The sequence below is a fragment of the Limanda limanda genome, chromosome 21 (genome assembly GCF_963576545.1).
Source record: "Limanda limanda chromosome 21, fLimLim1.1, whole genome shotgun sequence".
Classification (NCBI taxonomy): domain Eukaryota; kingdom Metazoa; phylum Chordata; class Actinopteri; order Pleuronectiformes; family Pleuronectidae; genus Limanda; species Limanda limanda.
Window position 1 is genome coordinate 12,571,566 of NC_083656.1, and position 13,815 is coordinate 12,585,380.

The window sequence follows — 13,815 nt, forward strand, 5'->3', positions numbered from 1 at the left end:
CGTACCTTGCATTGTGAAGCGCATGAGAGTCAAACGGTGAAGGAGCTGCAGAAACAAGGCAAACAGGTAAAATGTCGCTGTGACGCGGTGCTACTGGAGTTTATCTGCATTTCTGTGGCATTTGGGGGATTTTCCCGCAGCCGGCAGGACGACTGTACTTGAATCTATGGGTGAATGACGTCGGAAGCTAACGGCTAGCCAAAGAGCTAATGACTAATGTAAAAGAATGACAGGCTTAACTGAGTGGCGCATAAAAGTTACCATGATATAAGTGCAATGGCTGCATGGCTGAACATTATATGTGTTCCCAACGTGTTGCTGTGTTGTAGCAGGATGAAGGTGGTCAACCTGAAGCAAGCCATCCTGCAGGCATGGAAGGAGCGGTGGAGTGACTACCAGTGGGCGATCAACATCAAGAAGAACTTCCCTAAGGGAGCTACATGGGACTATCTGAACCTCGCAGGTTAGTGAGGAGAACAGCTTGGTTTTATATATCCCATATGCACAAATCCAAATGAATAAGGTGCGATATTATCTGCCCTGAACAAGAGTGAGGACAAACTACACTATACAAACACGTTGGAACTTAGTAGAGAGCCACAAGTAAGGGATCCATATCTGAGGACTGACAGAAGTGCAATAGATGTCACATCAATCAAATCACAATATTTATGACAATCATGTGAAATGTATTTATGCCAAAGAAAATCTATGACTGAGACTTCAAGAGCAGCAATGACAGTTGAAATGTTAGCATATCTGAGTAGGCATATTGTATATCTCAACAATCTAGTGGTAATCTAAATCCACAATCGGCTTCCACCACAATTACAGTTTGTGATCCTGGATCTGCAATGATAAAGCCTGTGGACTCTGGGGAAGAAGTCACCTCATTAACATGTATTGATTAAGGATATGAATAGGGAGAGGAGGAGGAGAGAGAGAGAAGCCTATAGCAGAATAACTAAGAGATGGTTTTAGCTCTTACTAAAAACTTTATCAAAAAGAAAGGTTTTAAATCTACTCTTAAACCTAGAGAGGGTGTCTGCCACCCGAACTGAAACTGGGAGATGATTCTACTGGAGAGGAGCTTGATAGCTTGTTGCTCCTATATTTGAATTCTGAGAGGGCAGTGATCTAGTGGGGTTATTTTTTAATGCTGATTATTTGACACTTGTCTTTCTGTCACCTTTAATGTGACTATTTATGTTTCTATTCCAGAAGCCCTGATGGAGCAAGCGATGATCGGTCCCTCCCCTAATCCCCTTATTTTGTCTTACCTCAAATATGCTATAAGTTCACAGGTAAGGCAAAACATTATGTAGCTGTGTCAAACCGTTTTCATGTTATTTTGGCACTTGTGAACATGACCCACTCTCTCCCCAGATGGTGTCTTATTCCAGCGTCCTCTTAGCCATCAGCAAGGTAATTTATGCTTGATGAGAATGATAGTAGCGTGCACTTTACTCTAAAATACCAGACATTTTCCTTACATTTTCATTTTTGTTCTGTTAGTTTGATGATTTTTCTCGGGAGCTGTGTGTCACTTCACTTTTGGAGATCATGGACATGTTCTGCCACCGTCTCAGGTATGTGAAATTATCCATGGTGGTTGTTACTATTTAAAATTGCCAACAGGGAAATCTACTTTTTGTATGTTAGTTGACACGAATTCAGAACTAAACCTGTTTCAGTTGCACAAATGGTATTTTCATTACACTTTAAATTACATAATATTTTTACAAACACAGTAAAAACATAGTTGACTGAATACATGAAACATAAATTTGCATTTTTAAACTGATAAACAAATTCATAATATTCAGTCTAAAAACCTCTCATACTATGCAGTAGGGAATCTGCTTTGTCCTTGGTCAAACTGGAAAACCTGAAGTATCTAATTGCATAATAAACAGGTTGCATTGTATATACAGTACATGTAAATACACTGCTGAAAAAAGTTAAGGGAACACTTAATCATCCCAGTTAAGACAGGGCTCTGCCCCCCTCTGCAGTTGCTCCCTGTACAGTGTTGTGTTCAATGAACAGCGTTGCCATTTTACAAAATACTTTTATATTTTTAACCGACCACCTCTCCATTCTGACTCTGAAGCTGTCACGGGAAAGCAGAGGAATGCATCGGACTGTGTCGGGCTGTGCTGGGAGTGATGCTGTGGCTGCTGCACGGCTGCGCCTGGTACTGTGAGAGGCTGAGAGAACTGGGCCCCTCGGCCAGCACAGAGGCCAGTCTGAGAGCCTGCCAGGAGAGGCTTCACCGTCTGATGACCAGCAACAAGAACAGAGCCCTGGTCCACATTGCCCGGCTCGAGGAACAAGGTGACAGGATTGTATTCGAACACGATGTTCAAGATTCTCTCCCTGTCTCGACTTTACGAAATCAATCAGTAAACCTGCTACTTGTCCTCCACAGGATCCTGGAGCAGTGTAGAGCAAGCGATTCAGAAAGTGACAGATGGCCTCGGCAGCGTACCTAACCAGACACTGAGGACTAAACTAGAGGAGAGCTTGTCACTAGTGAAAGGGTGAAGATTCCAATCTCATTCCTTATTTGTGCATGATGGTTCTTTAAAGACCTTCCCAGTCAATCTTCCTCTTTCTAACTCTTCCGTGTCTCCTCAGTGTTCCCCTGATGTTGTCAGAGCAGAGTGACCCTCCGGTCCACGCGGCCTTTCCTTCAGTCCACGCATTCATCATGCTAGAAGGGACCATGAACTTGACGGGCGAGACGCAGCCGCTAGTGGAGCAGTTGATGATGATCAAGAGAATGCAGGTGAACATTTTAGTTTCAGATAAATGGATTGTTAAATCTACTGAACATCTTTTCAAGCTAGCAGATCACAATGATAAAGATGTATAAGAGATGAAAAAGAGTTATCATTATTATGTCAATTTTATCCGAGTGGACAGCTAATAGAGAAATATTAAAAGATCTAACATAAGAGAAGTTCAAAGCCGTGAGATCTGTGTTCAAAGTTCAAGTTCAAAGTGTTTCATTTGTCATATATACATTCCTGTACAATTAAATTCTTACTTTGCCTTCTGCTACAAAAAATGTGCTTTTAGAGTTATAAAAAGTAAAAAATGTAATATATATACATCAACATTACAGTATACATATGTGCAATCAAACATCCTTGAATAGACAGTAACGATGTCGTAAATTTGCCATAACACTTGGTAATGGAACTTATACAACCAAGTTTTCTCTGGGACATTGTTTCAATAGCATGTCACTGAAAACACTTCAAATAAATCTTCAAGGTGCGTTGTATATTTGCACAGTTTCCGCGCTTCACTGGCCAGATGAAAGGGTGCTGTCAGTTTTTTCCATATGTTTTACTTTATTAACTGCAGATGTCTCAAACTGTTTGTCCTCCTTAGCAAATTCCTACTCCTCATTTTGTCCTGGAGGTCTGGAAGGCTTGCTTCACCGGCCTCATCGAGTCACCAGAGGGCACAGAGGAGCTCAAATGGACTGCGTTCACATTCCTCAAGGTGAGATCTTTTCTGCTTGGTCTGTGACATTAACTAAATGGTAAAAATCAATAATAAATCGTTGAGGGGAAACATATCGTTTTACTTGATTCTGTTATAGCTTCTTTTTTTCTTTCCCTTAACTGTTTTTCTTTCTGTATGCAGTAATCGCTTTAGTGTACAAGGTGAAATAAGTTCAACTGATCAACTATCTGACCACACTTGTATGGGTGAACATTTCTTTTCTCTTCATCCCAGATCCCACAAGTTTTACTGCGACTAAAGAAGTATCCACAAGGTGATAAAGGACAGGTACAACAATTGAGTATCCTATAACTTTCCAACAAATGAACAAACTGACTTTATCAAAGGTTTTAACTACTGCCAAGTAAACATTCTAATAAAGCCATTACTCTTGGTATGTTTTTAATTGTAATACGTAATCCTTCACCCCCACTTTTCAATTTATTTTCCAGGACTTCATGGAGGATGTAAATATTGCATTTCAGTACTTACTCCAGCTCACTCCACTGCTGGACAAAGCTGACCAGAGATGCAAGTGAGCAATGTTGCTACAAGCATATTTACTGTCTGATGCGTTATCGTAAGACATTACCAGATTAGAAAGCTATCTTTAAAATGCCATCACCTGGACCCTTATGTTTCCATACCTCTTGTGCGTCTCTACATAGTTGTGACTGTCTCGGCATGCTGCTACAGGAGTGCAACAAGCTTGGGCTGCTGTCAGATTCGAATACAACCAACCTCACTGCCAAACGGTACGGTTTGCCATCTCAAAAGGAACACATATGATGCAGAGCATTTCAGGAACAGGACTTTCATCGAGAATTAAATGCACCAGAAATCCTGTTTTCTGACCTTTTTTTTCTTTGTTTTTGAACATGGATGGATTTATTCAGCATATTCACACAATATCACACCCTCCATATCCCCTCAACCCCTCCACTCTGCCTGTCTGTCTCTTGCCCTCTCTCTCTTTCTCTCCCTCTCTCCTCTTTCCCTCTCCCCTTGCACATTTGATTCAGGGCCGAGGACAGGGAGTTCTCCCCAAGGCCAAAGACAGCAGAAAATGCTAACATCCAGCCTAACCCAGGACTTATCCTGAGAGCTGAGCCCACTGTCACCAATATTCTCAAGGTAGAGAACTGCAACCTGATCTTAACTGTACAGGGAATCCATGATTTGTTACAGTGTTGATGTGGAGCATATAGTCTCTCTTACATTCAGCGTTTACACATAAACATACCCAAGATGATGGTAAGGATTTTGGGATCTGATGTTGATGCCAATATTCGGAGCACAAAGAAAAACTCAAGTACAAACAAATATATAAAACTTGGATGAGGAATGTCAGAAATAGTCATATCAGCCGATATTATTTGCAAACCGATATTGGTTGCGCTTTAATATATATATATATATATATATATATATATATACAATTTACCAAAGACACATGCTGATAACCTGTCAGTCGATGAAAGTGGTTCTTAAAGCATATTCTCTGGTCAATACATCTCGGGTAAAAATTACCGCTTAGCATAACCTGTTTATTCTTGTTCATTAGACTGTAGATGCAGACCACTCCAAGTCCCCTGAGGGCCTTTTAGGGGTCCTGGGACACATGCTGTCTGGGAAGAGCCTTGATCTCCTCTTGGCGGCAGCAGCAGCTACTGGGAAACTCAAATCGTTTGCCCGAAAGTTTATTAAGTGAGTAAATGCTAAACAGTTGACGTCCCCAGAATCATGAATCGCATAATCAGATGCCAAGTTACAGCTGTATTTGAATGGTTGTCAGATTTTTAATGTTTCATGTCATATTAATATTATATTTCTTTTGTCTTTTGTTTAAGGCTCAATGAGTTTCCCAAGCACATTAGTGGTGAAGGATGTAAGTTCAAACACTTGAGGGACATGTTTCAATGCGGGAATTCATTTCTTCATTGACCATTTGATGAATGAACCATATTAACCCTGTGGATTTACCCCTCCTCTCTCTCAGCTAAATCTGCGTCAGTACGGGCCCTGCTCTTTGACATCTCCTTCCTCATGCTCTGCCATGTGGTGCAGACATACGGCTCAGAGGTTAGTAAAGGATAAATTCAAGCTTGCTCTACGTTAAATCAGCCTGCTTTTTCAGTGCAAGACCACAAGATGTCCACAGAGTGCTGTGCATTACAGCCCTAACGTTATCTCCATTATTTTCAGGAACAACTGAATATTCTAGATTGATTGGGTCTGTGTCATTTGTCTGTCTTGGTAGATTCAGCCTTGTTTGATTCAAACTGTGCATGGCTGCCTCATGTTTCCCATCTGCAGGTGATCCTGTCAGACCCCAGTCCTTCAGGGGAGACCCCTTTCTTTGAAACCTGGCTGCAGACGTGTATGCCTGAAGAGGGCAAGACTCTGAACCCAGACCACCCTTGCTTCAGACCCGAGCCTGGAAAAGTGGAGAGCCTGGTGACCCTGCTGAACAACTCCTCAGAGATGAAACTAGTGTGAGTTGCAGACAAATGTAAAGTTAATTTGTACCACCGCTAACAAGGCCTAAGAATACCTGAAACAGAGAAGTGTCTCCCCTCCAAAGAACTGTTTCTATTTGTTTCAGTGAGAAATGGAAAATAAATTTCCACGTTTTTAAAACCGCAACACTTAAGGTTGTATGTTATATATGTATAATTCATAAATAAACATGTTATAAATTATTAAAAACGTGATTATATACTTGTAAGAACTTAAAAAATACGATTCCATCTGTGGACAAATCAGTTTTTCAATACTCAGGAATCAGATACAGGACAGTTATAACTTGCACTTCTTTGGTTTTTCATTTCAGTTATGTTTCTGTAATGGAAATTTCGTAAGCATGACAAGTCATCCTCTAAATATGGAAGTTCCTCTGACGTTTACTTATTATCACAGTCAGGTCAAATGGCACGAAATTTGCCTCAGCACTCCTGCGGCCATCCTGGAAGTACTGAATGCGTGGGAGAATGGGGTGCTGTCTGTTGAGGCAGTCCAGGTATGTCATACATATTTTTTATTTGCCTTCCTGTAACTGAGAAATCGTCTTTCCAGATGGTTGTTGCTAATCTTGTAAGCCCCCTGCCCATCCCACAATAGGAATGTCTAGGAATTTTACTTTTCAGACTTTTCCTTGTAATTTGACTCATTGATCAAGTGGGCATGATTCACAAATGTGGGTCATTGCAGCAACAGTGACATCACAAATTTCAGATGTTTCGTTTTTGTCATTCCTTCCCTATTCCATTCGTTTTTTTGTACTACATGTTTTAGTCAGAATCTTGTCTCCTTCCTTCCTCTTTTCTTTCTGCTGTCATCTCTCTCTCTCTGAGTGTAGAAGATCACTGACAACATTAAGGGGAAGGTGTGCAGTATGGCCATATGCGCTGTGGCCTGGCTGGTCGCCCACGTCAGGATGCTGGGGCGAGACGAGAGGGAGAAGCCGCAGACGATGATACGACAGCTTGTGACTCCGCTGTACGGGGAGAACACGCTGCAGTTTTACAATGAACGGTACAAGTCTGTCTGAAACACACACTAACTCCCCCTCGCATGTACGTGTTGCTTTAACTCTCGATGGAAATCGTGCCTGCGATCCCCATAATCAACACAAACAATCAATGTTTTGTTTTGTGCTTACATGCCCTGCCAAGAGAAGTACCTGAGTGATAAAGTCCACAACAATGGGCCTCATTTACAAACCTTTTACAACCATCTCAGGCAAAAGTTGGGATTTATAACAGCAAACTTGACGGGAGAACGTGTGCCCTTCCACGCAAACTCTGACTCGTGTGTACAAACAATTTGGAGATGGGGAAAGTGGCGATGCAGACGTGAGGTGGTGAACTGAAGCCAGATTAATGATCCACTTCATCACTCTGCTTTAGTTGTACTCACGTTCCATAAGAACCTTCATTCGAAAAAGATATAAAACAACAAATTACGTTCAGATAATAATAAACAGCGGAGTTACAGAGCCGAGTCATTCCTAGTTTTCAATAATATCCTCTAACCTTGTGCGTGTATCATCCATGACAAGTGTGTGTAAAATCACTGACTGTGCCATCAGGTGCACTGGAGATCACTCATACAAATAAAGAAAAACCACTGATGTGAGGTAATCGGTCAATTGCTCTAAATATATAAATACTGCAGTGACCCCCGTGTGTGTAATGCTGTGTGATGTTGAGGTGATGAAAATACAAACAGTTGATTCAACAAATTCTCCTACATTCTGACAGTGTGAAGCAAGTATTTGTTTAAGTCCACCTTTTAAATTGGATATTTTTTCTTATTCCAGGCTCCGTTCTCTCTATCGTCCTCACTGTCACTCACAGTATGAACAGCAGCAGCAGCAGAGTATCAGTGCATTTCCTTTATTAGTGAGATTACTGCTGTCTCATTAAATCGCTCTTCACCTCAGTAACAAACACATCGATGTCAGTGTCAGAGAGTTTCGCTTCCTATTCTCTTCGCTTCAAGACGTAACTACCCGTGGTGATTGCACCAGGTTCACCAGCTGTGACACTGCCTCCTCTCTCCCGGTTCATTTTGACATTTGATGTTTGATTGCTTTGCATGACGTCTGAAAAGCTGGCCTTTTGTGAACTTCTGCCCACGCGCATGTCTGGGTGCTTCGTAAGAATTCACATTGTCCCCCTCTGTCCATTATAACATGGAATAACGATTACATTATCTCCCCATGCTCTCACCAGCGTCATCATCATGAGTTCCATCATGGAGCACATGTGCGCCGATGTCTTCCAACAGACAGCTGCGACTCTGCGGCCCCCGATGGAGGGCCAGGAGCCGATACCCTACCGCAACCTGCTGCCCGCCAAAGAGCCCATCCACAAGGCCCTCAGCGTGCAGTTCCAGACGGTGCTGCGCAAAGGCTGGGTGGACAGCCGCGCCCTGCATCTGTTCGAGAGTCTTCTGAACATGGGAGGGGTCTTCTGGTTCACCAACAATCTGGTCAAGGTAAGAGGGTGAAGTAAAGGTGCTGATCTCTCAATGATCAACGTTAACAACTCCTGCTGTTTTTAAAGGCTTCAGATTTCATTATCTTCCAGTTGTTGTCATGATTAATCACTTTAATTTACTTATCCTTATCTGGGCTTGGACACCAATTTTGAAATCAACCTTCTGATCATTTAATCGATTAAATCAATTTGTTCAGCTCTGCTTTATTTACACACAATTCCATTTCTGACCAGTTACAGTACAACATCATGACGATGTCAGTATAATGAATGATTAATACCGTATTATGATTCTATACAGAACTCACTGTAGGTTTTACCTTGCCTTTTGCTCACACACTGGTTAATTTATTTTCATATCGTGACTGCTACCAACTGTCAGTCAATGGAATAACATGAAGCCATCAGGAGGAATGTGTGTTGTGTTCCCTGTCTCGCAGGACTGTGCATCCAATATGGGTGCTCATCAAAAAAAGTTGCATCCAAAGAAACCTTATGCACAGTCACTGCATCTTCTTTCAGGAACTGCTGAAGGAGACCCGTCAGGAGTGGGCCAATCGGGTGGTGGAGCTGCTCTACAGCATCTTCTGCCTGGACACTCAGCAGATCACCCTCACCCTGCTGGGTACCATACTGCCAAACCTGCTCACAGACTCCGCCCACTGGCACAGCCTGGCAGACCCACCTGGAAAAGCGCTCGCCAAGTAAGAGGAGCAGATGTCAATGGTGGCAATGGTTTTCGGTTTCTTGGCATCTGGTGTTAACTTAACTCTCCTGGTGACTCCTCAGGTTGTCCGTCTGGTGCGCACTCAGCTCCTTCTCCTCTCACCACAGAGGCTCGTTCTCAGCGCGTCAACGCAAAAGACAGCGAGAAGATATAGAGGTAAACTGTTAAATACTATTGTGAGCAGGTGAAAACCAGGCCCATTGTCTTAATGATCTCTGCCTGGCTGAAGTCTAAACACATTGTATTGTATTGTATTGTTTGACGCAGGATTACAACGGCCTCTTTCCCCTGGATGACACGCAACCATCTAAACTCATGCGCCTGCTTAGTTCCAACGAAGACGAGCCCGCAGCCCTTTCCAGTCCAGGTCAGTCTATAAACATCTGGTTTTTAATACACAGTTGTTAAATAAACCATGGGATCAGTCATCAGGGTCTCAGTCTGAGCTGAGGATTACACAAATACCAGATGGTTTTCAAAAGTGACTGTCTTCGCAAGATCCTGTTCCCAGCATGTTGCCTCTTGTGAGCACTTTGACCGAGATCAGAAAAGCTTGAATAAATCTTTATAAACAGATTTGCCTCAAGATTAAATTATCTGTTGAGCGTCTCGTACATCACCAAGTTCTAACTTGAGCACTGCAGGTTGATGGGAGGCTTTTGCTTGCAATATTAAACTACTAAGCAACAAGTTTGATATTGAGAGGAACAGAGGGATTGTATTGTGTCTAATACTTCTCATCCTGACCAACCTAAAGAACTTTCAGACTATCACCTTCTGGAATTTTAGCTGTTTCACTTTCAGATAATTTTAGATGCATTCAGTGTGAAAATCCGACAGAGTTCATCAGAAATCAGTGTGTTGCATGATTTGGAAAAAACCTATCTGACACTTTTTCTCTGTGAGCTCATGAACTTGTGAAAATCAGTGAGCTCCACCTTTTCCACGAAAAGACCAGTTACTTAGAAACATTATTAGAATGAAGAAAACCACGCTGTGTTTAAGGCATTATGCTTTTATTTTGGTTTATATATATTTTTTTGAAATCTGCCCCACATCTTTAAAAGAGATGTGGAACTGTGTTTAACATGTTTATTTTAGGAACAATAGAAGATTGCGTAAGACAGCAGTGGAGGGAAGCCTTGTAGACTTTCACAACCTGTAGACAAGATTATGTTTTGTCAACCAACCGCACAATACGAATCACTACAACTTCCCTGTTGACTTACTATAATATTGTGTATGTTTTATCTGAAATATCCACATGAAATGAAATCCTCTGTTTCTCGTGTCACCTGTTGCATCATAGGAGACCGGTCTATGAGCAGTTCCCTGTCGGCGTCCCAGCTCCACACCGTCAACATGAGGGACCCTCTGAACAGAGTCCTGGGTGAGAACTTTAGCCTTTGTGTCCACTCAACTTACAAGGAGAAAAGAACCACCATGTTTCTACTCTCGCTTGCCACCACCTTTAAGATTAAATAAAGGTGAGAAATGAAGTGTTGAAATTATCACCTTCAAAGTCACAAGTTTTAAAATCCTTCAAATCCGGAGTAAAGTAGGTAAGGTTGCGATTCCTCACATTCGATAATAAATCTGGTTTCACTTTTCTCTAGTAGAGACAGACAAATCTATGCCAAAGAGCACTGAAGTGTGCAGGTGCCTTGTGGTGACTCAGCACCTTTTTATGAGACCCTTCAGCTGTGTTTAGACATGAGTTCTATGGAACGTCTGGAAAAGTGATTCTGGAGTTTTCCTTTCACATGTGAAGGGTCAGACTTTCCCAACAGCAGCAACATTTCAGCAATATCTGCTGGGAAATATTTTTTTTAAGCACATGAACACTGGCATCAGCCCTTATCGCCAACAGATTTAGAATCTTGTCGTCTTTCCAAGTTCACATATTTGCCGACGTCTTCTACGTGTTTCATTATGTGATATTTGTATTCTTCATTTTTATTTGTCTGAAATTGTCCTCCCTGTATCCTCACATGGTTCACTCAAACTTGTACTAGGGCACTGGAAAATGTCCAAAGCAAACGACACAGATATTTATATTCTTATATGTATAGATTTCAGTGTATGATTGAAAGAGGTTTTTCCCCCTTAAATTTGTCACCCAGTTAAGTAACATTTATTTGATATACTATTGAGAATGGACTCTCCTCCTATGGTGGTCATATATGAAAATAACGTTTTATGTTATTTGAATGGAAGAGAACAAAGTGATTATTAGTCTAAATTCAGTAACTGCATGTTTTTTAATGTGATGTTTCCCTGCAGAATTTACAGTTGCACAACCGTTGCATGATATTATATAACAGGCTCTCAAGGAGTTTGCTGTTTTTGGCAGTGTTCTTTGCCAATTGCAAAACAAGTGTTGCTTAACATTCATTAATAGATTCTAGTTAGAAATCTCTGCAATAAGTTGAACTCAAAAAAATGAGCAATTACTTCAACAGTGTACACCAACTGTCCCTTCTCCTCAGCAAACCTATTCCTCCTCATTTCCTCCATCGTGGGCTCCAAGATGGCCGGACCGCACACACAGTTCGTGCAGAGTTTCATGGATGAATGTGTCGAGTCTCTGGAGCAGGGAAGCCGCGGCAGCATCCTGCAGTTCATGCCCTTTACTATGGTGAGTTATGAGCCATCGGATGGGTGGAGATAGGGAGGAAGAGGAGTGGCTGTTACATCAGACATTAGTGGGAAGGTTCTGCATCTCCTCCTCTAACTGAATGTTTCTTGTGCTTGTTGCAAACACCCTTTTCCGGCTAAGTGCTTAGGTTTAGAATGATACATCTTGATAGTGAGAGAGAAGAGCATTCATGCGATGAACTTCAAAAAACCTGGTTTTAAGAATCACTTTTTTTGTTCATCTTATTTTGTAACTAATGGCTTTCTGGCCCACAGTGCATTCTGGGAGAAAATAAGATGAGGGATATTTTAGTAGCAGAACAAGCCCATATAACTTAAAATATAAATTAAAAAAACTTAAAACGTTACATTACATTACTTTTCATTCAGCTGAAGCTTTTGTCCAAAGTGACTTACAGTAAGTGCATTCAACCATGAGGGTACAAACCCAGAAATACAATTTTCTTCCAGAAAGCGAAACTACAAGGTGCTACTAAAGTGCTTACTTTTTTTAACATTACACACAGAGTGATGAGAATAGAAATGGTTTTGATTTACTATCTAACTATCTAATAATGGTTGTTGGTCTTTTTGTGCTCCCAGGTTTCTGAGCTGGTGAAGCTGCCTGCTCTGGCCAAGCCTAAAGTTGTTCTGGCCATCACTGACCTGACTCTGCCCCTGGGAAGGAGAGTAGCTGCCAAAGCTATATCTGCCTTGTGAACAGACTGTTTAAATATAATTTAGTACTAAGTTAACATCCAGGTCCTGGACTCTGTCAGAGGGTAAAAAACTAATACTTCTTGTTTTGTATCTGGCAGAATCATCCATCGTAAGGGATTCTATTTGTTGGAAAATGTGTCTGTAACCATTTATCTGTAAACACTGTTTTTCTACTGTTTTTTTAATGTTGCTTTTCACACTTGTCTAAATAAGATTTAGACTGAAACCTAGACTTGATCTCCTCTGTTTTCTGTTTGACAGTATTTACTTAAAGAGTTTCATTAATGGTGTGTTTATTTATAAAAACATTGGGTGGGCACAAACCCTGAGTCAGTGGATTGGTCACACGCCAGCAAGGCTACCACATGACATTACTCACAAGGGCCAACAGACCATCACCTGACTGACAAAAGTGAGTGGTCAGCACCCAACCATCAGTTGCATCATTTCCTCAAGCAAATCGGTCTAGTTTGGTGGCAGAAATAACGACACTTGCGTATCTATTTCACTTTTAGTTGCACTTCTTGAGTAGTGTCATCTTTACTGGAATGTTATGTATAACTTCATTGATGATGCAGAATTTACCAGGATGACTCGGTGCTGGTGTCTGATGTTCCACTGCAGGTGGTCAATAGGAAACAAATCACTTTTCAGGAAGTTGTCTTTTTAGTTTTTTTTATTGAAAAGATCAGAACATACCATTTTTAAAATGTTTCACTCCAAAATAATTGTAATTAAAAGTGGTAACAACAGAACATATAACAAAATGTGCCCACATTCCCTAACATGAGTGTTAATAGTTGATAAAGTTCATACACATGTCTACACTTACTGTTTTCTTACACATTACTGATATTAAAATCTGTTATGAAGAGAAAGGGTAAGTAAAGTGGTTGAACTACTCAAATATATTGTTAGATTTGGTCTGAGACTTGATAGTGATTTAATTTTCAATGCTTTTGTGCAATCATGCGTTAAATTAAGTTAAATAAAGTGGGCGGGATAAACATAACGGAGCAAAACAAAGCTTTGTTATCAAAATGAATCCCCCAAATAAATAGTAAATATTCCACATTTGTAAATAAATACATATATAATTTTAGAATATAGGACAATATGATGAATAGGTGCAATATCCCCAGTACTTTGAGCGACCTGGTGGATATTACTTAAATATAAAATAAAATAGAATATTAAAAATAAATTATC

The 13,815-nt window shown here is 40.9% G+C and overlaps 1 protein-coding gene across 3 annotated transcripts; it reads left to right on the forward strand.

Moving 5' to 3' along the window:
* Window positions 1-12,833, forward strand: med24 (mediator complex subunit 24). Of its 3 annotated transcripts, none has more exons than XM_061094739.1 (26): window positions 1-66; window positions 330-463; window positions 1,222-1,304; window positions 1,387-1,425; window positions 1,516-1,589; window positions 2,114-2,337; window positions 2,432-2,543; window positions 2,641-2,791; window positions 3,403-3,516; window positions 3,754-3,807; window positions 3,972-4,054; window positions 4,188-4,274; window positions 4,542-4,653; window positions 5,084-5,226; window positions 5,370-5,407; window positions 5,519-5,601; window positions 5,836-6,014; window positions 6,439-6,538; window positions 6,878-7,053; window positions 8,256-8,520; window positions 9,045-9,226; window positions 9,312-9,405; window positions 9,517-9,616; window positions 10,559-10,639; window positions 11,739-11,887; window positions 12,490-12,833. In XM_061094739.1, the coding sequence occupies exons 2-26, from the start codon at window positions 334-336 to the stop codon at window positions 12,604-12,606; spliced, it is 2,970 nt and encodes a 989-aa protein (XP_060950722.1). In that variant the 5' UTR covers window positions 1-66; window positions 330-333; the 3' UTR covers window positions 12,607-12,833. The 3 variants fall into 3 exon arrangements, with proteins under 3 accessions (XP_060950722.1, XP_060950724.1, XP_060950723.1); XM_061094741.1 differs by having other exon boundaries at window positions 4,554-4,653; XM_061094740.1 differs by having other exon boundaries at window positions 8-66; window positions 333-463.
* Window positions 12,834-13,815: the final 982 nt, after the last annotated feature.